We start from the raw sequence: 25337 nt of genomic DNA on the forward strand, positions 1-25337 counted from the left end.
CTCGGTTTTAGCTCAGGTCATGATCCCAGAGTCGTGAGATCAAGCCCTGCACTGGACTACACACTCAGTGGGTAGCAGTCTCACCTGCTTGAGATACTCTTTCCCTTTCTGTCACCCTCTGCCCTGTCCTCTGCTTGCACACATTTTTTCTTAAATAAATAAATATTTATTTCCTTATTTTTTAAAGATTTTATTTATTCATGATAGAAAGAAAGAGAAAGAGAGGGAGAGAGAGAGAAAGAGAGAGAGAGAAAGAGAGGCAGAGACACAGGCAGAGGGAGAAGCAGACTCTATGCCAGGACCCTGACACGGGACACGATCCCAGGACTCCAGGATCACACCCTGGGCCAAAAGCAGGAGCTAAACTGCTGAGCCACCCAGGGATCCCCCCCACCCCCAGCTTTTAAAAATCAAGTTCATTATCTAAGTCATTCCACAGGACCTTATTTAAAACACATATACACAGGGATCCCTGGGTGGCTCAGAGGCTTGGCACCTGCCTTTGGCCCAGGGCGTGATCGTGGAGTCCAGGGATGGAGTCCTGCATCAGGCTCCTGGCATGGAGCCTGCTTCTTCCTCTGCCTGTGTCTCTGCCTCTCTCTCTCTCTCTGTGTCTATCATGAATAAATAAATAAAAATCCAAAAAAAAAAAAAAAAAAAAAGAAAAACCACACACACACACACACACACACACACACACTGCTGCCTATAAACAGTGTTCTCAATTTTCAAACTGTTTAGACACATAGCTAGCTCAGCTGACAGAGCACACACCTCTTAATCTCAGGGTTTTATGTTCATCCCCCATGTTGGGGGTAGAGACTACTTAAAAAAATAACAGTAACAATAGTTTTCAAACTATTCATACAACAGAATTCTAAGGCATAATAAAAGTAAAATCTTACCTTTATCAATCCTTCAGAAAATAGAATTTCTATAGTTTCTTTCAAAATAGGAAGTAGACCACCATGGTGAATACCAATCCCTCGCTTCAAAAGAGGAAGTACATGTTCAACCTGTGATTGGAAAAATGTTTATTTCTCAAGGATGTACAAAAATGGAAATAAAAAATGTTAAACTAACCAAATTAAGAAAAGTGGGCATCAAAAAAGGCTGTTTAAGGAAATGTTATAACTTTTTCAGAATAAAAGCAAAAACCAAGCCCATATTCCCATAGATTATTAAACTCAAAATTCAGTATAATTCTCCCTCGCTTTCCTTAATACAGGATATACTTTAAATGAAACTCATATATGCATTGTTGCCTTAAATCTTCCAGCATCACTTCATCTCCCAAAATACTAAGAGCAATGAGGGCAAAGTTTGTATCTGCACAAAATAAACTTAATAAATACTAGTCACCTCCAAATAAAAATAAATAACTATATAGCCTACTTTATATAAATACGTGCTTCATCTAAAAGCAAATGAATTATGAAAGAGTTCATCCTCATTAACACTTAAGCAATTGTCATTACATATTTACTTTTTTTTTTTTTTAGATTTTTATTTACTTATTCATGAGAGACAGAGAGAGAGGCGCAGAGACACAGGCAGAGGGAGAAGCAGGCTCCCTGCAAGGAGCCCGATGTGGGACTCAATCCTGGATCCCAGGATCAAGCCCTAAGCTGGAGGCAGATATTCAACCGTTTAGCCACTCAGGCGTCCCACATATCTACTACTAGAACTATGCTAGGATAACAAAGATGTATAAAGACAAGCCTTAGCCCTCAAATACTAATTCAGCTGGGAAAAAAAATTACAAGAATATCTTCTACGACAATACACACCAGACCGATTAAATCAGAACCTCTGAGAGTGGCCCCCAGTCATCAGTATATTTTAGAAATCCCCAGGCAATTCCAATAGCAAAGGAAAAATCCACTGGATCAAAAGCAGAGTAGACATCAAATTCCTCACTAAACATATGACTTTCATTAGGTGTTTTCTTCGGTAGCCTTATGAATTAAAAAATTTAGTGACTTTGGGGAGCCTGGATGGCTCAGTCAGTTGAGCATCCGACTCCATTTCAGTCATGATCTCAGGGTCATGAGATGAAGCCCCACGTCCGGCTCTGTGTTTAGCATGGAGCCTGCTTGGGATTCTCTGTCTCCCCCTCCCCCAGCCCACCCCCTGCTCATGTTTTTTTTCTCTCTCTCTCTCTCAAAAAAAAAAAAAAAGAAAAAGAAATTTAGTGACTTAAAACTAGCACTAATAACTTTGTATTATTAGGAACAGAAGTAATTTCCAGACCATGCAAGCTTTCAGAGAAGAGTTCCCTTAGACAGCACATCTTTTGTCTTGTCATCTTTTCAGAAGTGTAAAATATAAATCAAAGTATCATTCCAGTGTACAATACAACTTATTTACTGTAGTATGTAAACAATACACTATGTAGCAACAAAACTAAAATATGCAAACTGAAAATATGCTATCACACTACATCCACTTTACTTAAGTCACACTAAATACAAACCTGAGGGAGTTTTTTATCTTCATCAGACAAGCAGTCAATGGCATTACTGAATACTTCTTCAACCATCTTCTTTTCTTCATCTAAGAAAAAATTCAAAGGTAAATAAGTGATACCAAACCTCACAGATTGCACAGAATAAAAGTCTATAAAGAATAAAAGTAGAGTCAGCATTTAAGACAGAAGGGAAAGTAGATAGGGAGCTTGAGTGGCTCAGTTAAACATCTACCTTTAGCTCAGGTCATGATCCTGGCATCCTGGGATCAAGTCCTACATCAGGCTCCCTACACAGTAGGGAGTCTGCTTTTCTCTCTCCCTCTGCCCCTCCCCCTGGCTCATGTGCACACGTGTGCTCTCAAATAAAATCTTTAGAAAAAGGAAAAGTAGATTAAAATCATCATTCATTGCCTTTCAAAACATATCTAACAGAATTAATCTATGAATAAAAGTAGTCTATTACAAAATTAATAACAAAAATTATACTAAGTGCTATATATCTAATATTTAAGTCTAACAATTACAGATTACAGGTATTATTATTATTATCCATTATTGAGGAAAGTGAGGTTTAGAGCAAATAATGGAAACTGCTATTAACTATTAGAGAAGCAATGCCAAAGCCTATGCTTTTAAACATTATATTGCCTTCTTATAAAGTGTCTATTAAATAACAGGTAGTCAATAAACATCTGTTCAATTAATCAATATATGACCCTGCAACATTAAGCAAATGCAGCACTGATAGTTATAAGAAAATATTTCTAAGCTGAGTAATTTGATCAATTAAAAAATAAAATATTACTAACTTTAGGAGTTTATGTAGCATATCTGTTATTATTTTGCTCATGAATAAGTAAAAAGTAGCTCTAAAAGTACATGGGTTTAATTCTGTGCCTTGATAATGGAGGCAATGCAACTGACATTTGATTCTGGATGACTGAGGATATTATTTACTTCTCATTATATAGGATTACATATGTAAAAGGATAAACTGAATAATAAGTGGGATGGTATTCAATATGCTGGATGTTTTGATAGTCTATGCTACTACCTAGCTGTGTGAATTTAAGTAAGTTATACTTACAAATAATATGTGAGAATAACTGATTAATTTAATACAAGTTATCTTACTATATTTAAAAGGTTACACCACAGTTAGGTAAAGGACAGGTCATCCTCGTTTGGATTTCTTTTTTTTTTTTAAGATTTTATTTATTTATTTATTTATTTATTTACTTATGAGAGAGAGAGAGAGAGAGAGAGAGAGAGAAGAGAGAGAGAGAGAGAGAGAGAGAGAAAGAGAGGCAGAGACACAGGCAGAGGGGGAAGCAGGCTCCATGCAGGGAACCTGACATGGGACTCAATCCCAGTTCTCCAGGATCAGGCCCTGGGCTGAAGGTGGTGCTAAACTGCTGAGCCACCTGGGCTTCCCTTTTTTTTTTTCCTTAAAGATTTTATTTATTTATGAGACAGAGAGAGAGAGAGAGAGACGTTTGGATTTCTAGAATAATGAAGCATAGTACTCTCTATACAGAAAGTGATCTGACCAAGAAACCTAACCTTAAGTTGTCACACAGAGAACCACAGTAACAAAGGAGCTTATAAGTAAAGTACAAGAGGGTATAAACTAGTATTTTTCAGGAGGGATCTTTGGATTTTACATAGAGTAATATGTTTATACCTCCCAATAAAACAAAACAAAAGAAAAGAAGGAAATAAAATAGGGTCTTAAAGCTTTTACAAATGCAGTGAGTACCATGAGTACCTCCTGTGACTGTAACATGAACTGCATATCCTAGCAATACACAATAGATTAATCACAACAGATTAACAATATTAAAATATATTTACATTTTCATATAACATTAAGACTGTACCGAAATTATATAGTACCTGTGTTAAAATCTAATTTGGTCATCTGAAGTGCATAGGCTTCACAATCCTTCTTACTAAAACTGAAAATAATTACAGGCTGAAAATTTCTTTCCATAATCATCTTCACAATCTTGAACACATTTGATGGTCCTGCAAAAACAGTACATATACCAACCCAAAAATTAACTCAGGATGGATTATAGAGCTAAATATAAAATCTCTAACTATAAAACGCTTAAAAACTATATAGGAGTAAATTTCCATGATTCGTTATTAGGCAAAGCATTCTTAGGTATGATACCGATAGCACAAGCAACAAAAGAAAAAAACAGATAAAATGAAATTTAATTTCATTAAAATTAAAAACTTTTATACTTCGATACCAACAATCAAGTGAAAAGACCTTTACCCACAGAATGGGGAAAAAATAGGTAAGGGTCTACTATTCAGAGCATATAAAGAATTCTTACAACTCAACAACAACAAAAAAAATGACAATTTCATTTTTAAATGGGGAAAAGATCTGAATAAGTAGTTCTCCAATAAGATATACAAATGGCCAACAAGCACATGAAAAGATACTCAATACATCATTAGCCATGAGAAAAATATAAATCAAAATCATAGGGGCGTCTGGGTAGCTCAGTGGTTGAGTGTCCACCTTTGGCTCAGGTCATGATCCTGGGGCCCTGGGTCACATCCCATATCAGGCTCCTCTCATGGAGCCTGCTTCTCCCTCTTTCTATGTCTCTACCTCTCTGTCTCTCATGAATAAATAAAATCTTAAAAAAAAAAAAACCAAAACCATATGATTTACCAGTTCATACCACAAGGCTGACTGTATTCAAAGAGACATATTATAGTGAGTATTAGCAAGGATGTGGAGGAAATGGAAACTTCATAACCTTCTGATGGGAGTGTAAAATGGAGGTGCCATTTTGGGAAAATATTCTGGCAGTTATTCAAAAGGTTAAACATAAAAATACCATGACTTAGCAATGCCACTGCTAGGTATACACTCTAGAGAAAAGAAAACATACATTTATATATAAGCTTACATATAAGCTTATATATAAATGTATGTTTTATAAATTTATAAATAGAAATTTATATAAAAATTGGAGAACACAAATATTTATACTAGCATTATTCACAACAATCAACAGAGAAATAACCCAAATGTTCAACAGCTGATGAATGGATAAATAAAATGTGATATATTCATATAATGGAATGCTATTTCATTGTAAAAGGGTTTAAGAGTATTGATTGACACATGCTGTAACGTGGATGACCCCTGAAAGCATGCTAAATGAAATAAGCCAGTTGCAAAAAGCCACACAAATTATGATTCCATTTATTTGAAACACTCAGAAAAGGAAAATAGACATAGAAAGGCAGATTACTGATTGTGTGAGGCTGAGGGGCAGGAGAAGACTTTAGGAGAAATATAGAATAACTGGTAATGGATACAGGGCTTCTTTCTGACTCGATGAGTATGTTCTGGAATTAGTGGCCGCACAAGTTTGTGAATATACTAAAATACACTGACCTACACACTTAATAATGGTAATTTTTATGGTATGTGAATTATATATCAATAAAAAAAATTGTGATGGTTGCATAATTCTGTTAATATACTAATAACCATAAAATTGTAGATTTTAATGGATAAACTGTATAGTATGTGAATTATACCTTAATATCATATATGAAAATGAGATGAACCTTTTATCCCATTTTATCATATACTATCTATTTATACAGTTTTCTGAGGGAAAAAAGTGAACAAAGTTCCACATTACCTTTTGTTCCTCCTTTCCGCCCCTTCTGATCTCCTTTTGCCAAATCACCTGCATCTCGAAGTACTTGCATCGCAGTATTAAAATTATCTTCTCTGAAGTCACCCTGGAATCAGATACTTTTCTATGTAACCTTGCTAATATTTAACCACAATCCAAACCTTTTTTTAAAATCCAAGCCTTTTTCATATTTCAAAACAAAGCTTCCTCAAAAAAAAAAAGTAATAACTATTACAAAGGTCAGTAAAAGAATGAAAAATGTTGTACATAATAGGTAATAAAAGGTGACAGAGATATTAAAACTGGGAAAAACAAAAGATGTCTGAAACATGCCCTAAGTACCTATTCTTCAGACATTTTAAAACACTGAAAAAGAAGAAAAAAAAAAAAACTGGGAAAGAGGAAAAATCTTAATTCATGCCTAAGAGAAACACAAGTCTTAAATATAATTTTGGAAATAAAAATACACACAAAGCCGACAGTTCTGGACTATAAATCTACCTAAGAAAAAAATGGACTTATACTATTCTACTTCAGTTTTAGGAAAAATAGGTATAAACAACCGAGGGCGACATTATAGGGAAGAATCGCAATTACTCCCTTACATTTTCATCAACAACAAGGTGCAGGCCATCTCCCCCTGCTGGAAAAATGTAGTGCTGCAACGGAGTAGGCCGGTAATCTGTGTAAATTACATGACAAGGCTGTAAAAAAACAAACAAACAAATGACAAAAAATCAACAATTAAACACATTTTTATGTCTTCAAAATAATACAGTGTATTTAACTTACCTAAAAGACCTTGGGGAAATAAACTTTTGAATTCAACATTTCAAAAGAAGAAAAAACTTAAAAAATTTAAAAAACCAGGCAAGAGAAAAATGTGGAACAATTAAGTCTACTGAATTATACTACCATCTATTCAATTTTATCATTCAGGGCCAAATATATGATATGAGTCTCAATAATGATCTTGGATTCAGACCCTAGACCTGTGATGCCATAATTATATTTGATGCCTGTTCCTACACAGCAGTAGTATGGTGACACAGAATACTCCCTGAAGTAATAAAGGATTTTTCTGCCCCACAGAGGTTTTTCAAAGGTTTACTAAATCAGCAGATTGATCTAGCTCCTCCAGAAGATCCAACAAGTTTCTATCCTACAGAAGCAATACAGATGTTACAAAAATGTCATCAGAGAGCTTATAAAACAGGTAACAACTTGTAAGAACACTGGTATAAAGGAAAAATAAAGACAGGAAAATAAAACCAAGAATAAATTTAGCACAAATGAACAATTGTTTGTTATAAGGTCCTATACTCCTGCTAAAGTTGGACTACAAAAACAAATGGGAAACACAGTCAGTAAAAAGGCTGACAGTGTTCACATAGGAAGAATCAAATCACATGCTCAGGAGATGTCGTCCAGCTTCTTCCTAGTACTAGATCTTAGAGGAAATTCTCTACTACAAGGCCTCACTCTATGAGTACATGAAGTAGTTTCCAAACCTGGCAAATCATCAGATCAACTTAGGAGCTTTTAAGAGTTAGCTCACAAGCCCCTACTCACAGAGATGTTGATATATAGGGTTTAAGATAGTACTTAGAAATACAAACTTGTAAAAACCAAGTCACATGATTTTGATAAGCTTGCCGGACGTGAGAAGTACTTTTACATTAAAATGTCTTCTTAAATTCTAAGTGGCATCAAGAACAAAGTATAAAAGATAGTAGAGCCAACTTACAATGTTTTAAATATTGAAGACACACACACAAAAAAAATACCTGTTTATGTAAATGGCAAATCCATTCAGCAAACTGTCGGGCATTTGGAATAGTAGCCGAAAGAAACACATAGTGGACATTGTCAGGAAGCAGAATAATAGTTTCTTCCCATACAACACCACGCTCTGAAAAAAATATATATATTTTGGAATTTACTGACAATCTAATATTATTTTCTCTCAAGCACAATAATTAGGAATGCAGACCACTTCACACAAAGATATTTTTAGCCACAGACCCCCTAATGAAAACTACTTTAGTTCTTACCATGAATTTGTCCAGTAGAAAGTTAGTAGACTAAACCCCTAAAAACACAATGTGCTCTGAAATAATACCCTGCAAAGAACAGCTCCACACGGTATCCTTCTCACACAGCATAACAAGAATCCCTGACAATGGAAATAGTATTTCCATCTCATTTTGAGAAAGAGAAGTTAATTAATGCATTTTAGAAAAGTTATAACAACAAATCTCTTTTTTTAAAAAAGATGTTACATACATACATACATTAATTAATTAATTAATTAATTAATTAATTTATTTATTTATTTATTTTTAAAAGATTTTATTTGAGAGAAAGCACATGAGCAGGGGTAAGAGCAGAGAGGGGGAGACGTGCTGACTCCCCGTCAAGACCTGAGCCAAAGGCAGATGCTTAGCAGACAGAGCCACACAGGTGTCCCCTAGCCACACTTTAAATACTTCGTTGTCAAGGGCCATTTCTATCACTGCAGAAAGTTCTATCAGACAGTGCTACGTGAGATCTGACAGGAGGGGGAATTCAGTACTTCACAAATCAGGACACAACAGCAGCTCAGCTGAAAAGTCTCACATTTATTACTGAACCAACCTACTGGTATAGAGGCACAGTAACAGAGAAAATCATTCCCTTGATAAGACATGTCTATTGGCCAGGTAGGAAGGATGTTTCCATTTTGATAGGATAGGAACATGTGATCTCCATGCAGCTTAAATATGTGTGCCAATTATGTTTGCTATTTCATGATTGCGACACTTCCTCATAGACCCAGCTTGGTTCTTCTCCAGTGCCTCCTCTTGGAGTTGCACCTGATTTTATTACCAGTTTTCATCCGAATCCACTGGGAATAGGACGATTCTGCTTTTGTTTCTTGGCCAGGAATCACTTGATTCTGAAAGTCTTGTGAGAAGACATGGTGATCACAGTCAACCACACACAACCAGGATGGCGGTGGAAAGGAGAGAGCTTATTTATTTATTCATGAGAGACACAGAGAGAGAGGCAGAGACACTGACAGAGGGAGAGGCAGGCTCCATGCAGGGAGCCTGACGTGGGACTCAATCCTGGGTCTCCAGGATCCTGCTCTGGGCTGAAGGCGGCGCTAAGCTGCTAAGCTAAGCCACCGGGGCTGCCCTATAGCAACAAATTTCAAAGATACACCGTTACTATACCATATAGCATCTTTCACCCAAATAACCCTCGTGATCTCTAGACATGAAAGATTTGATGAGCAGCAAAAACTATGTCAGTTTTTATTTAAATGAAAAAAAAAAAAAAAACCTAGAAAAATCAGTTGAGAGATTCCTCTTAAAACAAACAAATACAGGATTCATGATTTTAAAACCAGAACAGCTCTGTTCAGAACCTAGGTGGCTCAGTGGTTGAGCATCTGCCTTTTGCTCAGGGCATGATGCTGGGGTCCTGGCATGGAGTCCCACATCAGGTTCCCTGCAGGGAGCCTACTTCTCCCTCTGCCTAGGTCTCTGCCTCTCAGTCTCTCATGAATAAATAAAATCTTAGAAAAAAAAAAACAAACTTTAATTTTATGAATTTGAAAGGGGTGAAATGTTTAAAAGGTAAATGATTTCATAAATTATATTACTTTCACTATAAATATAGGTTAACTCAGTGCTTTAGTTTAAATAAAAACTGAGTTTAAATATGTACATATGTAACTTTTAAATGTTAACATTAGCTCTCCCAGTTTCACTCAAAATTCCAAGTATACTCACTTTTCCCTACAGTAGTGTAATGGTTCAAGTAAATGGATATTTTTTTCTCATTTTATTTCATAATCCCTATTTTATTTTATTTTTTTTAAATTTTTTTTTTAATTTTTATTTATTTATGATAGTCAGAGAGAGAGAGAGAGAGGCAGAGACATAGGCAGAGGGAGAAGCAGGCTCCATGCACCGGGAGCCTGATGTGGGATTCGATCCCGGGTCTCCAGGATCGCGCCCTGGGCCAAAGGCAGGCGCTAAACCGCTGCGCCACCCAGGGATCCCTTATTTTATTTTTTTAACCATAAACCCACATTTCTTAGTTTTTAAAAACTGAAATACTAATAAAAAATCCAAGTAAGTTAACTCCAATTTTAATCTTAAAAATTTCTTTAACACTGATTTTAGAAAGTTCTCTATTAAAAGCAAACTAGCAAAAAAATAAAAAAATAAAAGCAAACTAGCTTCAGGGCGCCTGGGTAGCTCAGTTGGTTAAGCATCTGCCTTCAACTCAGGTCATGATCTCTGGATCCTTGGATCGAGCCCTCAGCCCTGCTGAGCAGGGAGCGTGCTGCTTCTTCTCCTTCCTGCCTCTCTCCCCCAAATAAAATCCTTAAAAAAAATTTTTTTTTTTAATTCCAATTGTTTTGTATGAATTTGCATTTTTTTCACCCAGTTACTATTTAAGAAGTGGCAGTTAAACGAGATCCCATCAGAAATACTATATCATGTTTCCCACAATTTAGTTTACTACAACTCTAGCCACATGAAAACTAAAAGCAACATTCAACAACTACTTATTCAAAATTCCTAAAGCCTTTAAGGAAAACACATGGCACACATCTCAGCAACATGACAGAACATACCTGAATCTCTCATGTAATGAATTTCATCAAATATGACCCACGCTACTTCTCGCATAACTTCAGAACCTCTGTACAGCATACTTCTTAAAATCTAAAAAAAATATACAATTTAGCAAAATTTTAACATTATAGAAGTTCATCTTCCTAAAGAGGAATTTTGGAAATGCTTTTTTAAGGGAAAAAAAATAATTTTAGGTTACATATTTTAAATATGTTTCATAAACCAAATAATGTTCCTTCTCTCTTAAAACCAAAATAAGTGACTTCTCAATAGTTACTAATCAGATACAGTTCATGGAGAGAATTACCACCACTACCTGCACATATGTTAAATATGAACCCACTTTATTGTACATATAATACTTATCACAAAATCCACATTGTCTAGGACATGAAAGTAACTTAAAATGGTCTTCTATTCAATGTATGGTACCTTATACTGTTTACTGATTTTTTTTGCTTCATCTCACAACATGGATATTCTCTGGCAACTAGTATTCTGATTTTTGAGTTAAAGAACATCTTCCACACATGGAAAAATGCTTTGGGAATGGAAACTTACTTTGGGTACCAGAATGAAAAGTGATCAATGCTTTTGCCTGGCAGACCTGAAGTTAATTTATGCTGTCTATTGTACCATGTCCTTGTCAAATGCAGGGATATAATTCAAGAATGTATAAAAGATACATCTGTATAAAGATAGCTGTGCTCAAAACCTAAGATATTATAAGTATATATGTTTTAAGTGAAACTTGACAATCACCATGGGGAAGAAGCTAAACTGGACATTTTTAAAAAGTTATTGATGTATTTTTATCAACACTAAGATGCAAAAATAAAAAATCAAATGGAAAGAAAAGCCACTACTTACGTGAATCTATGTATGCAAAACCGTCAATGTCACCGACAGTAAGTCTTTTATTTTTATTTTTTTAATTTTTTTAATTTTTATTTATTTATGATAGTCACACACACAGAGAGAGAGAGAGAGGCAGAGACACAGGCAGAGGGAGAAGCAGGCTCCATGCACCGGGAGCCCGACGTGGGATTCGATCCTGGGTCTCCAGGATCATGCCCTGGGCCAAAGGCAGGCGCCAAACTGCTGCGCCACCCAGGGATCCCAGTCTTTTAAAAATATTAGGTGAAATATAATTCTATCAATGATAGTCATGGGTGGCCCGGGTGGCTCAGTGGTTTAGTGCCACCTTCAGCCCAGGGCCTGATCTTGGAGACCCGGGGCTGAGCCCCACGTCAGGCTCCCTACATGGAGCCTGCTTCTCCCTCTATGTCTCTGCACCCCCTTCTCTCTCTGTGTGCGTCTCTCATTAATAAATAAATAAAACCTTAAAAAAAATGACAGTCATGTGACAAATAACAGAATTAATAATTTACACTTAAATTTATATAATTACTAAATCCTTTAAAGGTGAACTTCTCCTTTTCAAGTAAATCTACTCAAAAAATAAAGTATTACATTTTATCTATATAGATCAACTGATAAAGCATTAGATGTTCTAATTGAATAGATAAATTAATAAAATTAAAAAGGAAAAACTGGATTAAGCATGATATAAATTACCTCTGTGGTCATAACAAGACAAGATGCTGTAGGATTAATAGTAACATCTCCAGTCATCAAACCAACATCTTGAAATTCTTCATACATTTCCCGGTATTTCTGGTTACTCAGAGCCTTAATTGGGCTGGTAAATATTACACGCTGTTTTTCCCTTAAGGCTAATGCAATGGCATACCTAAAAATGTGAAAGCAAATAAGAATAAAGTATTCAAAACCTTTTCTTTAAACTACATAATTTTGTTTAAAATTCTATTAATGTATAAATTATGTCCCAACTTCCCCTAGTTACTTACCTTAATGGACTTTGCAGAACATTAATATCTTATTCTACTTACTAGTGACAAGCTCTTAAAATAATAATTATAATAATAAATATGAAGTGTAGTGGTCTAAATAAACAAGAATATTTAACTGTGGACTACTGAAATTAACGTAACTTAATTACTAATACCAAAAGATTACTAAAGGTTACCCTGTTTCTTGGAAGTAAAAAACTTTTAGTTCTGGAAATGGGTCTCCAAAAGTTTAGAGGCTCTGCCTGTCACTTTATACATACATATATACAATTAGCAAACCCTGGAAAATGAAATTTTGTTCTTCTGAGTTTCAAAAGTAAGTTCATCCAGATGTATTCTTTCCCACATGTAATAATTACCAAATCATTCCTTGCTTGGGAATCATGGTGGGTTCTAATTTTGAAAAGTTCATGCACAGCTATTAACACAATGTAATAGTATAGTTTTTTTTTTTTAATTCTATTAGGTATTTAAATAAAGACTATGAAATGATAACTAAGGTTAGCACTGTGGTAGAGTGTCCTTGTTTAAAATATAATTCTGGCCCACAACAGGCTCATAATCTAATTGGGGAAACAAAAATATTATTCATCACAAACATATAACCTTACTCCCCAAACACTTGAAATAACTAAAAGCTGTAACTAAATAAATAAAACTAAAAATATAAATAACTAAAAAAATAAAAGCTGTAAATAAATAACTAAAGCTGAAATAACTAAAACATGATCAAATACATAGTTTAAGAGAGAGATATGAAACTGAAAAGGATATAGAGATGCTACAATATATTACCTAAAATGTCCACTTTCGAACAAAAAATTAGAAGATACAAAAAGAAACAGGAAGTATGATCCATACATAGGGGAAAAAAGCAGTCATGAGAAACTAATTCTCAGTGGGTCCAGATGTTGGACTCAGTAGACAAAGACTTAAATGCAGCTATCCGAAACATGTCCAGAAAACAGAAGTCATGCACTAAGAAAGGAAATAGAAAGTAATTATTCAACAGGCCATTACAAGAGAGATGTCAAAACTACACCATAAATAAATAAAACACTACAGATGAAAAGTATTAACTAAAATGAAGAATTCACTAGATGAGCTCAAGTGCAGATTTGAGATGATAGAATAGTATTGGTAAATATGCAGTATCACTAGATTTACGAAGATAAATCAACAAAAATGACCAAATTTAAAGAAAGAAACAAAAGAAAAAAAATAGAGAACCTCAAGTGTCCCAGCGGAAGTTCCAAAGTGAGATAAAAAGTATTTCAAAAAATAACAAAGAAAACTTCCTAAATTTGTTTAAAAATATATTAATCTACAGATCTGACAAGAACAATGAACCAAAGCAGGAAAAACTAAAAAAGAATCTCACCTAGAAGCACTGTCAAACTGCTAAATAACAAAGACAAATAGAAAACCTTCACAGGGGACACCTGAGTGGCTCAGCAGTTGAGCATCTGCCTTCAGCTCAGGGCATGATCCCAAGGTCTGGGATCAAGTCCCACATCAGGCTCCTTGTGGGGAGCCTGTTTCTCCCTCTGCCTGTGTCTCTGCCTCTCTCTGTCTCTGTCTCTTAAAAAAAAAAAAAGAAAAGAAAGCCTTCACAGCAGCAGCAAAACATTAAGCGCTGGAAAACATTAAAAGACTCAAACTTTTGAAGATAAAAAAATCCAATGTCTGATTTGAAATACAATGGATAAAAATGAAATCAGATTAGACACTGCAGAAAAAAAAGATGAATAAACTTGAAGACTTGTCAAGAAAATCTGTCTAAAGTAAAAAAGAATAAACTCCAAAAAAACCCAAAATAATAAAAACAGAGTATAAGTGGGCTTTGAGACAACCTAAAGTGGCATGATAGAAGTTGAAGTCCCCAAGGAACTGGGAGGAAGGAGAATGCTTGAAAAAAAAAAAAGCTGAAAATATCCCAAATGTGATAAAAAATATAATACACGTACAAATCTGAAAGCCCAATAAACTCAAGCATAAGAAAAGTGAGAACTATGTAAAACCACATTGTAATCAAATTACTTCAAGACAATGATGAAATTAAAAACAGCCAAACATTCTATCGAAGCAATATGCAAAGAAGCAGAGAAATGCAGGGAAGTCAATCAAAACAAATAAAAACAGTAACAAGATGAAAAAAGGAGCAACAAGGACATTTAAACAGTTTGTAACAGTATTCCATAAGTTTAAGAAGCTAGGAAAAGGATGCCAGGATGGCTCAGGAGGCTAAGTGTGCCTTTGGCTAGGTCATGATCTGAGGGTCCTGGGATTGAGCCCCACATAGGGCTCCCTGCTTAGTGGGAAGTCTGCCTCTCCCTCTCTCTACCCAAACTGCCCCCTCCCAGCTTGCAATGCTCTCAAATAAATAAATAAAATCTTAAAAAAAAAAAGCTAAAAGAAGTACTAAGTAGAGATACTGGAAATAAAACAATAAAAATCACACACACAACTGAACTTCTCTAGTAAGGAAAACTATAATATCTGAGATGGAAATGCAATGAATGGGATTAATAATATAATAGACAATGTAGAAGCAAAAGGTAATGGAAGACACTGCGTTAGAAAAGGCCCAAAATGAAACACACAAAAATGGAAAATATCAGTGTATCATGAGACAACTTTAAGTGGCCTAATATAATCCTAATTAGAGTTCTCAAAGAAGAGACATAGGGAGCAATGAAAAATAAACCCAGAGCTTAAGAAACATGAAAAAAACTATACCAAGCCTCATCATAAACAAACTGCTTAAAACCAATGATAAAGATAAAACCTTAAAGTAGCCAAGAAAAAGATACATTATCTGCAGAGGAACAAGGTAAGGTTGACAGGGGATTTCCGGTCATACACTACACAAGTCCAAAGGTACTCTTAGAATTAGAATTCTATATGGAGTGCAAACAGCTTTCAAAAATGAAGACAAAGTAAAAGTTATTTTATTTTATTTTTATTATTTATTTTTTTTTTAGTAAAAGGTATTTTAGACATAAAAAGTTGAAAGGACTTTTCATTAGAAGATTTGTACTACTATAAATGTAAAAGAGTTTCTCCAGGAAAAAGAAAAATAATGCCACACAGAAATCTGGATCAAATAACATACCAAAACATCAAATTATTTTGGAAACATACCAAAAGCATTTCCCAAATATACCAAATCAAACAAAATCTGTGGTGTAGCTAAAGCAATATTAAAGAAAAACTTATACCACTAAATGCCTATATTAGTGAGACAGGTCTCAAATCAATTACTTCATCTTTCCTCCATAAAGCTAGAAAAAGGAGAGCAAATGAGTCCCCCAAATCTGAATCTGACTCATAAAATAGAAAATAAAACAGAGCAAAATCAATGAAACCAAAAACTTTTTCTCTAAGATCAGTATGACTGATCACTCTCTAACAGGCTGACCATTAAAAAAATACATTACCCTGATAGCAAAACTAGGAAAGGATATTACAATCAACTACAGACCAATATCCTTTATGAACAAAGATGCAAAAATTCTTAACACATTTTTAGAAAATCTAATCCAATAATATATTTACCAACATGAATTTTCTGAGGTTCCTAGAACCCAGTGACACATGGGGGACTCCCCTACTCATAACACCAACCAATTCTTACCAGTAGGGTGTTGAGAATTCAACTAAATTCTGATATTCACCAGAGACAGCATCAGATTCTACAGACTAAGGGCTCAGTTCTACAAACACTGCCGTCCAGCCCCCACTTCAGATGCCAGTAGCAAGTCCTAAGCCAGTTACCTGTGCTTCTGACCAATCGGTTTCAGATTGAAGGTTCCAACAGCTTCCTCCTTGGTATGGACCAATTGGCTAAAGCAGCTCACAGAACTCAGGACACACTTACTTACATTTATCAGTATACTAAAGAATATATGAATCAACAACTGGATGAAGAAATACATGGGAAAAGGATGAAGAGCTCCCATGCCCTTCCCATCCAGGTGCGCCATCTCCTGGAACATCTGTTCTAGGAACACCTGCACATGTTACCAACCTGAAAACCCAATGACCCGAGTTCTTTTGTTTTTTTATGGAAGCTTCACTACAGAATCATGACTAAGTCATTGGCCACTGGCTGATTCAACCTCCAGCCCTTTTCTATCTATCCTCAGTGGAGGTAAGGGAAGAGGGTGGGTGGAAAATCATATAAGTGGTTCTCCTGGGTATCAGCCCCTCTTCCAAGTCACGTAATTAATTTAATAAAAGACATTTTTACTGCTCTTATCACATGAAATTTCCAACAGTTTTAGGAATCCTGACTTAGGAACCATGGATAAAACCACTGGAATGACCAAATATATATTTTTTATAAATCACAATACTGCAGTTTATTAATAGGTGTATTTATCATGACCTTGCAGAGTTTATCTCAGGATGGTTTATTATTTTAAAATTAATGCATTCATCACAGTAACAGAAAAAAGAAGCATTTGACAAGATATAATAACTAAATATCCTATATGCATATACACATATACACGCAAATTTGGAATAGAAGGGAACGTCCTCAACTTGATAAAAGGCATCTATAAAACACCTACATATAACAGCATGCTGATGGAAGACTTAGTCTCAGGAACAAGGCAAAGATGTTCTCTCATCACTTCTATTCAACATTATACTGGATTTCCTAACCAGTGCAATAAGCAAAGACATTAAAAGTATCTAAAGTAGAAAGAAAGAAGGAAAACTGTCTTCACTTACAGAAATCAAACAGAAAACCTTAAACTTTTAAAGGGTGAAAGAAACGAAGAATTATTTTAAAATTCCATTTAAAAAGCACAAAGAAAAAAAAAGCACAAAGAGAACAAGAACAAAGGAGCACAAGACATCCAGAAAACAACTAATAAAATGGCATCAGTATATATCTATTAATAATTACTTTAAACGTAGAGTAAATTCTCAAAAAAAAAAAAAAAAAGGTAGCTGAATAGATTAAAAAACCACAAATTCAGCTATATGCTACCTAAAGAGACTCACTCCAGACTTAAGGACACACACAGACAGAAAATGAAGGAAAGGAAAAGGATATTCCATGCAAATGGAAACAAAAACAGGGGTTAACTATACTTTTGTACTTTTGTCAGACAAAACAGACTATTATAAGAGATAAAGAACATTACATAATAACAAAGGGGTCAATCCAGCAAGCAGATATGAGATTATAAACCAACACAGGAGCACCTACATACACAAAGCAAGTATTAACAGGCTTAAAATTTCCTTTAAATAGATAAAGCTACTCACTCAGCGCATACAGTTTTTCCTGCTGATGTATGTGCAGATACTAAAACAGACTGATTATTATCAACACACTGAATGGCTTCTCTTTGAAAAGCATCAAGAATGAATGGGTATTCCTATAAAAAGACAATAACAATATCTACATTAAAATATCTTGCCATTCAGAACACACTTAAAATTAAGGAATGCTACCCCTCCAAAGCATTCTGGGAGCATTTATGATTCTATTTAAGAAATATGCAAAAAAAAAAAGAAAAAGAAATATGCTACCCAATAGAGAAAGTTAGGAAGAGTTAAAAAAAAAAAAAAAAAAAAACCTTTAAACAGTGAAGAAGTTAATTATACTGTCTAATCTTTCAATTTACTTTGCCAATATACACATTATATTAGTTACAACACAGGAACATTACCATTTATCAACATGTTTTGTGGTAGGCACTAAGCAACATTTTCCATATATTATTATTATTGACCTTCACGATAACCCCTAAAATAAATATTCTTTCATTTCACAGATGGGAACTCTGAAGCTCTGAAAAGCAAAGTTCCCACTTAAGTTTACTCAGCAGAGATAGAATAATATATCTACTAGATTTTTTAAGAATTCATGATTACTCCATCATTCTGCCTTCTTCAGTTAGAGAAAACATGACTTGGAAAGCTTGTATTTATTATTTGAGTTCTATCAGAACTTCAAAATCCACTCAATACAAGCATTAGTTTAAGTTCCTTAAAAGCTTGTTAAATGTTAAACTCCCAAAACTATATGTATAATTATTGTACACATGCTTTTGTTCCTAGAGAAAGGTTGATAATTTTGATTAGATTCCTTAAAAAGGTGAAGAATCATTACTTTCATTTTTAAAAATCTCATCACATGATGCCTTTTTAAAATCATGTTGTTTACTGATTTAGTTCTCACTGTATCTGACTTCAGGTGGCTTATTCTTGGTTTATATACACTGGAAGTATAAAAATCTCATTTCAAAGAGCTTAGGATTTTTAGAAGAGACACAAAACTGTACAAACTGTACTGCCTAAAGTACAGACCTTTGCAGCTTTTCCAACTCGAGGTTTAAGTGGTAAATAATCTTCATCTGCAGGAAGCGCAACCTGATGTTAAAAAACAGAGTCAACAACTTACTATTTGGAGAACTGATACATTCAACACTCCATAATTAATGATAGTTTGAAAAACACAAGTGATAGTGTTTGATAGTCTTAGACATTGTAAAATTAAATAATTGCCTTTAATAATAAGATAAATGCTAAAGCTATAGGATAATCAAAAAACCCCTACTTGCATTTATCTAATGGTAATGTAATTAATACCAATTAAGTTTATTTCCCCAAAGAAAATGTGTTTAAGGTCTAGGACCTATCCTTGGTATCTCTGTATTTTCCATAACTAACATATTGCTCAAAAAAGCTGTATGGAGGGGCACTGAGTGGCTCAATGGTTGAGCACCTATCTGCCTTTTGCTCGGGGCGTGATCCTGGGGTTCTGGGATCAAGTCCCACATCAGGGTCCCTGCAGGGAGCCTGCTTCTCCCTCTGCCTATGTCTCTGCCTCTCTCTCTGTGTCTCTCAAAAATAAATAAAAATAAAATCTTTAGAAGAAAAAAAAAAAAAAGCTGGGGCAGCCCTGGTGGCTCAGCGGTTTAGCATCGCCTTCAGTCCAGGGTGTGATCCTGGAGACCCAGGATTGAGTCCCACATCAGGCTCCCTGCATGGAGCTTGCTCCTCCCTCTGCCTGTGTCTCTGCCTCTCTCTCTCTCTCATGAATAAATAAATAAAAATCTTAAAAAAAAAAAAAGTTTAATGGACATAAAAGGGATATTTCTATATGAAAGAAAACTACATAGAATAAAATGATACTCCTTATTTCCTAAAACAGAAAATTTACTTTCCTCCAGTGAAGATTAAGATCCGAAGAGCAAAAAAAAAAAAAGGACGTGGAGAGCAGTTCATAATGTATCTAAATTCCCAAGAACTAAATCATGTAGTATATAAATCCAGAGGGTCAAAATAAAGTACACACAAAAATTAGAAATAATTTATAATAGCAAAACTTCAATAAGCAAATATTACATGAGATTACCATCTTAGAAATACTAAGAGATTATGGGTAAACTTGCAACTCAATTACAGCTGACCCTTGAACAACACAGGATTTGAGGCAACAATCCTTCTCCTGACCCTGCTCCGCACTGTTGAAAAATCCATGTGTAACTTTTGAGTACCTCAAAATTTAACTATTAGTAGCCTACTGTTAACCAGAAGCCTATTGATAACAGTTAACACATTTTATATATGTATGAAACCATAGACTAGTAGACTAGTATATAACTATAGACTAAACTCTTATAATAAGTAATCTAGAGAAAATAATGTAATTAAGAAAATCCTAAGGAAGAGAAAAATACATATACAATACTGTTGTTTATTTTTTTATTTTTATTTATTTATTCATGAGAGACACACACACAGAAAGAAAGAGAGAGGGAGAGGCAGAGACACAGGAAGAGGGAGAAGCAGGCTCCATGCAGGGAGCCTGACGTGGGACTCGATCCCGGGTCTCCAGGATCAGGCCCTGGGCGGAAGTGGCACTAAACCGCTGAGCCACCCGGGCTGCCCAATACTGTTGTTTATTAAAATACACCTACTTTTAAGTGGATCTGTGCAGTTCAAAATAGCCTTGCTCAAGGGTCACCTATATAATCACAATGTGGGTAGTATTTCATAAAGGAATAAATTATACCCTGATTATAATTAAGAAAAGTGAAACTGGGATCCCTGGGTGGCGCAGCGGTTTGGCGCCTGCCTTTGGCCCAGGGCACAATCCTGGAGACCCGGGATCGAATCCCACGTCGGGCTCCCGGTGCATGGAGCCTGCTTCTCCCTCTGCCTGTGTCTCTGCCTCTCTCTCTCTCTGTGACTATCATAACTAAATAAAAAAAAAAAAGAAACTTTAAAAAAAAAGAAAAGTGAAACTTACTAAATTATGAAAACCAATGAATAATACCCAGTATAATGAATGTTAAAAGAAATGTGACATTCTAAATGCAACCTACAAAGGGGAGACAATAGTTAGATTTTGGTATTTTATCCTGCACACGTTAAGAAAGAGTAACTTATCAAGTACTTTTTACTAATGAATGAATACTTCTGGGGGATAACAGTTTTCATTAGTCTTTCCCTTAATAATGTTTATTCCTCCTTACTAGGATTCCAAGAAACTTCTAAGTAATTTCTGATTCACAGGTAGTTTGATAGTTAGACAACTACTTATTCTTAATTTAAGGAAATGACATATATATATATATATATATATATATATTTATATATTTATTTATGATAGTCACGGGGGGGGGGGCAGAGACACAGACAGAGGGAGAAGCAGTCTCCATGCACTGGGAGCCCGACGTGGGATTCGATCCCGGGTCTCCAGGATCGCGCCCTGGGCCAAAGGCAGGCACCAAACCGCTGCACCCCCCAGGGATCCCCAGGAAATGACATATTTTTATATACCTCCATCTCTTATGAACATGAGAAAATGAGTCCTATCCAAGAAAGCACAACCCCTGGTATACTGACAAAACCAGATTTCTGGATCGGGAAATCCAAAGCCCAGACCCCAAATGATGGTATGATTCCCATAGGAATCCCTGTAGGGCTATATCTGATTAGTTGAGTGACACTCTCACATCTTTCCTGGTACTTTCTATGACATGAACAAAGAACATCAGTGTGAAGCAATTAAGATTTTAGCTTCTGTAAGATTTAACAGAAAAAAAGAACAACAGATTGTGTTTTCACATGTACAAGAATCAGTACTGAAAAGTCTGGGTTAACAATAACATACGAAAAGAGAGAGACTAAGGAGTCAGAGAAATAGAAAACTAGTAAAATGATCAAGAGTCAACAGACCTACCAGATAGTCATTGCTGACTTTTGCCACAGCAGTTTGAAAGAAATGGAGAAGAAATCTAAGCGCAGTATATTTAAAAATGAATGGCAAGTTAGTGTAGCCTGGATTTTCCTAGCAGAGCACTCAATAGCAACTCTGAAAAGTAAGGGATCACATCTCTTTTATCTTTTTATATTCAGTGAATTATACAATGTTCCTGGCACTCAAAAGATATACACTGCATTAATGACTACAGAAGGGGGGAAAAATATAGTGGCTGAAAAGCAATCCAGAATAAGAGAAGCTTCTGAATATTCATATGCTGATAGGGAAGAGCAAATAGAGAAGATAAGATATTCGACTCTAGAAACAGTCAAGGAAAAAATGGAATGATCTAAGTCTTTGTGAAAGCAAGGTTAAGTTACAACCAAGAACACGGGCAGAACAAGCTTCCTTAGCATTGTCTTTCCTTTGAGTGTATGTGACAGGTACAGAGAGGCATGGTGAAGGAGGTTATAAAGACAGGACACCCCAGCTTGTTAGACTTAAGCCTCTAAATGAAGTGAAAGGTAAAGTTAGTTGCTAAAAAAGTGAGAAGTGACAGAAGGAGGGATTGTAGAGTAATTCTGGAGGACAAATAGAACTTTTGACCTCTTAAGAGCAAATTTTGCACCACCCCCTTACAATCTTTTTAAGACCAGAGAATTGAATAGGGGTCTAATATAAGTACTGAATGAACGAGCAAATGAGTATTACAAATGCCAAAGGAAGTGCTATTCTAAAGGAACATAAAGGAAATTATGAAAACAAGTGCAGAAAAACAGTTATTTTACTTTTTTAAAGATTTTATTTATTTATTCATGGGAGACACAGAGAGAGAGGCAAAGACATAGGCAGAGGGAGAAGCAGGCTCCCCATAGGTAGCCCGATGTGGTACTCGATTCTGGGACTCCAGGATCATGCCCTGAACCAAAGGCAGACGCTCAACCGCTGAGCCACCCAGGTGCCCCAAAAACAGGTATTCTAAAAACAAGTTTCTAACATCTATCAAAAACCATTTTTCTTAATTTGGAATTACTCTGCTTACTCAATTAAGACTTAAGAAGACTTACCAGTTACCTATAATAACTTATAAGGTCATATTGTAAAGACAGAAGGCTTAGTATAAAGAAAGAGTGTTACCTTTATAAATTCTGACTCCTAAAGTGTTACCACAAGCTACCAGAGACTACCATCACATGGCAAATAATGAAATTGCAATATATCAATAACCAAAACAAGACATGAAAAAGGACATGACCTGTAAAACGGCGCTGTCATTGAGTATGGGAATGAACATATACTGAACACCTCATCTGTGTTTTCTAATTTTCTTCTATAATCTTACCACCCCATGAGGTATATCGCATTATCCCAAATTTAAAAATTAAAAAAACCAATGTCAAAAAGGTTAAGAAATTCATCTAAGACTGTGTTAGATAAGCTGCTATTTCAAGGTGAGTTCAGTTTAGAACACAAATCCCCAGCTCCTTTCGCTGGACTACATACACCCCAAAGGAACTATTACTGTTTCCAACATCCCTAAGATTAAATTGCTTGCTAACGATTATACTAGACAGCCCAAAGCAAACTCCCACTGATAACACTAATCCTATATACTGTTTGCACTTACCTCATGTGTACACCCTTCAACAGTTTCAACGGACTGTACCTTGACTCTGGGCATCAAGTCTGCCAAACTTAAAAAAAAAAAAAAAATTATTACAGTTATATTAAAATAAATTACTTTTCTATAATTGGATAATAAGCCTCCAGTTTGCACTGTTAAGGAAAATGACACTATTCGATTACCAATATTCTGAATTGGAAAAAAAATGGCTATTAAGAATATTAAAAAAATCTTTCCCATTACTCAAATTTATGCTGAGAATTCAAAATGATCTGTTACTGTCTACACTTACAAATACAGTACAGATGCCAAGTGGATTATTCAAAGAATTATGTCAGCTTAGTTCCAGTAATTACTAAAAAAAAATTTTTAAGTACTCTTCCAAAGCACTGTCACTACTTTAAAACAAGAAGCTGGTTATAAAAACCATTACGATAGAGAGTACAAAATAAACTAGCTTAATACAGACATTGCTAGAATTTAAAGAAGTGTTCCCTATTCTCTTCAAAATCCTAAGTTCTCCTCTAGGTCCTGCTTAGACTCTGAATGGACAGGACTGGATAAACTGAAGAAATGTAGATGTATTTCTGTGCTAGGTTCATTTTTCTTACTGATTTTACTTTTCATTTTTATTTAAATCAATAATCAGTTATAATACTTTGGACAAAACCCAAGGGTTACTACAATAAGCAACGATGATTTTTTTAAACTGTCAATATTATATTGTAATATATTCCACTAGCTTTGGAAAAGTGGATCTGAAATATTTCAGTGACACACCTACTACCATTTACAGTAGCTACTTTTGCTAGCTACAACAGGTAACTGGTTTGAAAAATTCACAGAAAGAGTACATTTTTCATGGTAATACCAAGACAGAATATGGCATACAAGAGGAAAGCAAAGCTATTAAGATTCATCAATTTCTATGACAAGAAATACCAGTTATTTCAGTCATAGATATCCATGGGTCTCCTTCACTGATAGTAGTCTTAAGATTCATAGCCACTCTATTCCAACATGTAACAGTAAAAATCTAATTCCACTTAATATTCCTTCTCATTTATATTTTCTATTAGGCCAGTTTTATTCTTTCCATTTATTCCACTCTCAGTGATCCTCTTCTTGGGACATTAAAAATAAATGTGGTGGGTTTTTTTTTTTACCTTAAAAAAAAAATCAGGCTTCACAATTCCTTCTCAAAATTGGATTTTAAAATATTAAAAGATAAACCTTTTCTTTATTGTCTTCCATTTCCCCAAACTTATACAAATATTCTATATTTTTGCATGTATTTAACTAAGAAATATTTTTCATTTCTTTAATGCAACAAATACCTTTATAACGTAGCCACATGTGAGTAATCTTCAAGATTTTCTGCAACCATCTAATTTAAGAGTAACTAACATTTATGATAATGGAAATACTACCTTAAATCTTCAGTTATTGATTCTTCCACCCTAGGCTTCTTTCCAAAAATGGGTTCATCTGTGCCCTCAAAATCTGCATCTCTCTTGGTTTTTCCAATATTAGTTGACTCAGACTGCAATTTACCATCAAAACGTTTCCTGAAAGTAAATGATTTAGAATCAATTCTGCAGTATCAGTTCTTACTTTGAGGGTGATTCTATAAATTATTATCCTGTATATAATATATGCCATTAACACAAAGTCCTAGAAGTAGATGTTCCAAATCAAAACTCATTAAAGCCCAGAATATCCTAAAAAAACTGAACACTACTCCTTTGACATTTCATATTTTCTTGTAAGTTTTACTTTAAAAATATTCTACAGTTTACATGAACACAATTATTAACATC

At 34.9% G+C, this 25337-nt stretch overlaps 1 protein-coding gene across 1 annotated transcript in view; it reads right to left on the reverse strand.

Annotated features, from left to right (window-relative positions):
* The window catches only part of MTREX (Mtr4 exosome RNA helicase), a 98684-nt gene that overhangs the window by 65399 nt on the left and 7948 nt on the right, over positions 1 to 25337 (reverse strand). Inside the window, exons 2-13 of the mRNA XM_055332130.1 lie at positions 24948 to 25085; positions 23521 to 23587; positions 18989 to 19051; positions 17942 to 18054; positions 12363 to 12537; positions 10784 to 10874; positions 7938 to 8062; positions 6756 to 6854; positions 6154 to 6256; positions 4367 to 4498; positions 2477 to 2556; positions 906 to 1016 (exon numbers count right to left, since the gene is read on the reverse strand). Of these exons, the coding sequence (XP_055188105.1) occupies positions 906 to 1016; positions 2477 to 2556; positions 4367 to 4498; positions 6154 to 6256; positions 6756 to 6854; positions 7938 to 8062; positions 10784 to 10874; positions 12363 to 12537; positions 17942 to 18054; positions 18989 to 19051; positions 23521 to 23587; positions 24948 to 25085 (1297 nt within the window). The remainder of the gene's footprint in view (positions 1 to 905; positions 1017 to 2476; positions 2557 to 4366; positions 4499 to 6153; positions 6257 to 6755; positions 6855 to 7937; positions 8063 to 10783; positions 10875 to 12362; positions 12538 to 17941; positions 18055 to 18988; positions 19052 to 23520; positions 23588 to 24947; positions 25086 to 25337) is intronic.

This window comes from Nyctereutes procyonoides, unplaced genomic scaffold, assembly GCF_905146905.1.
Source record: "Nyctereutes procyonoides isolate TBG_1078 unplaced genomic scaffold, NYPRO_anot_genome, whole genome shotgun sequence".
Classification (NCBI taxonomy): Eukaryota; Metazoa; Chordata; class Mammalia; order Carnivora; family Canidae; genus Nyctereutes; species Nyctereutes procyonoides.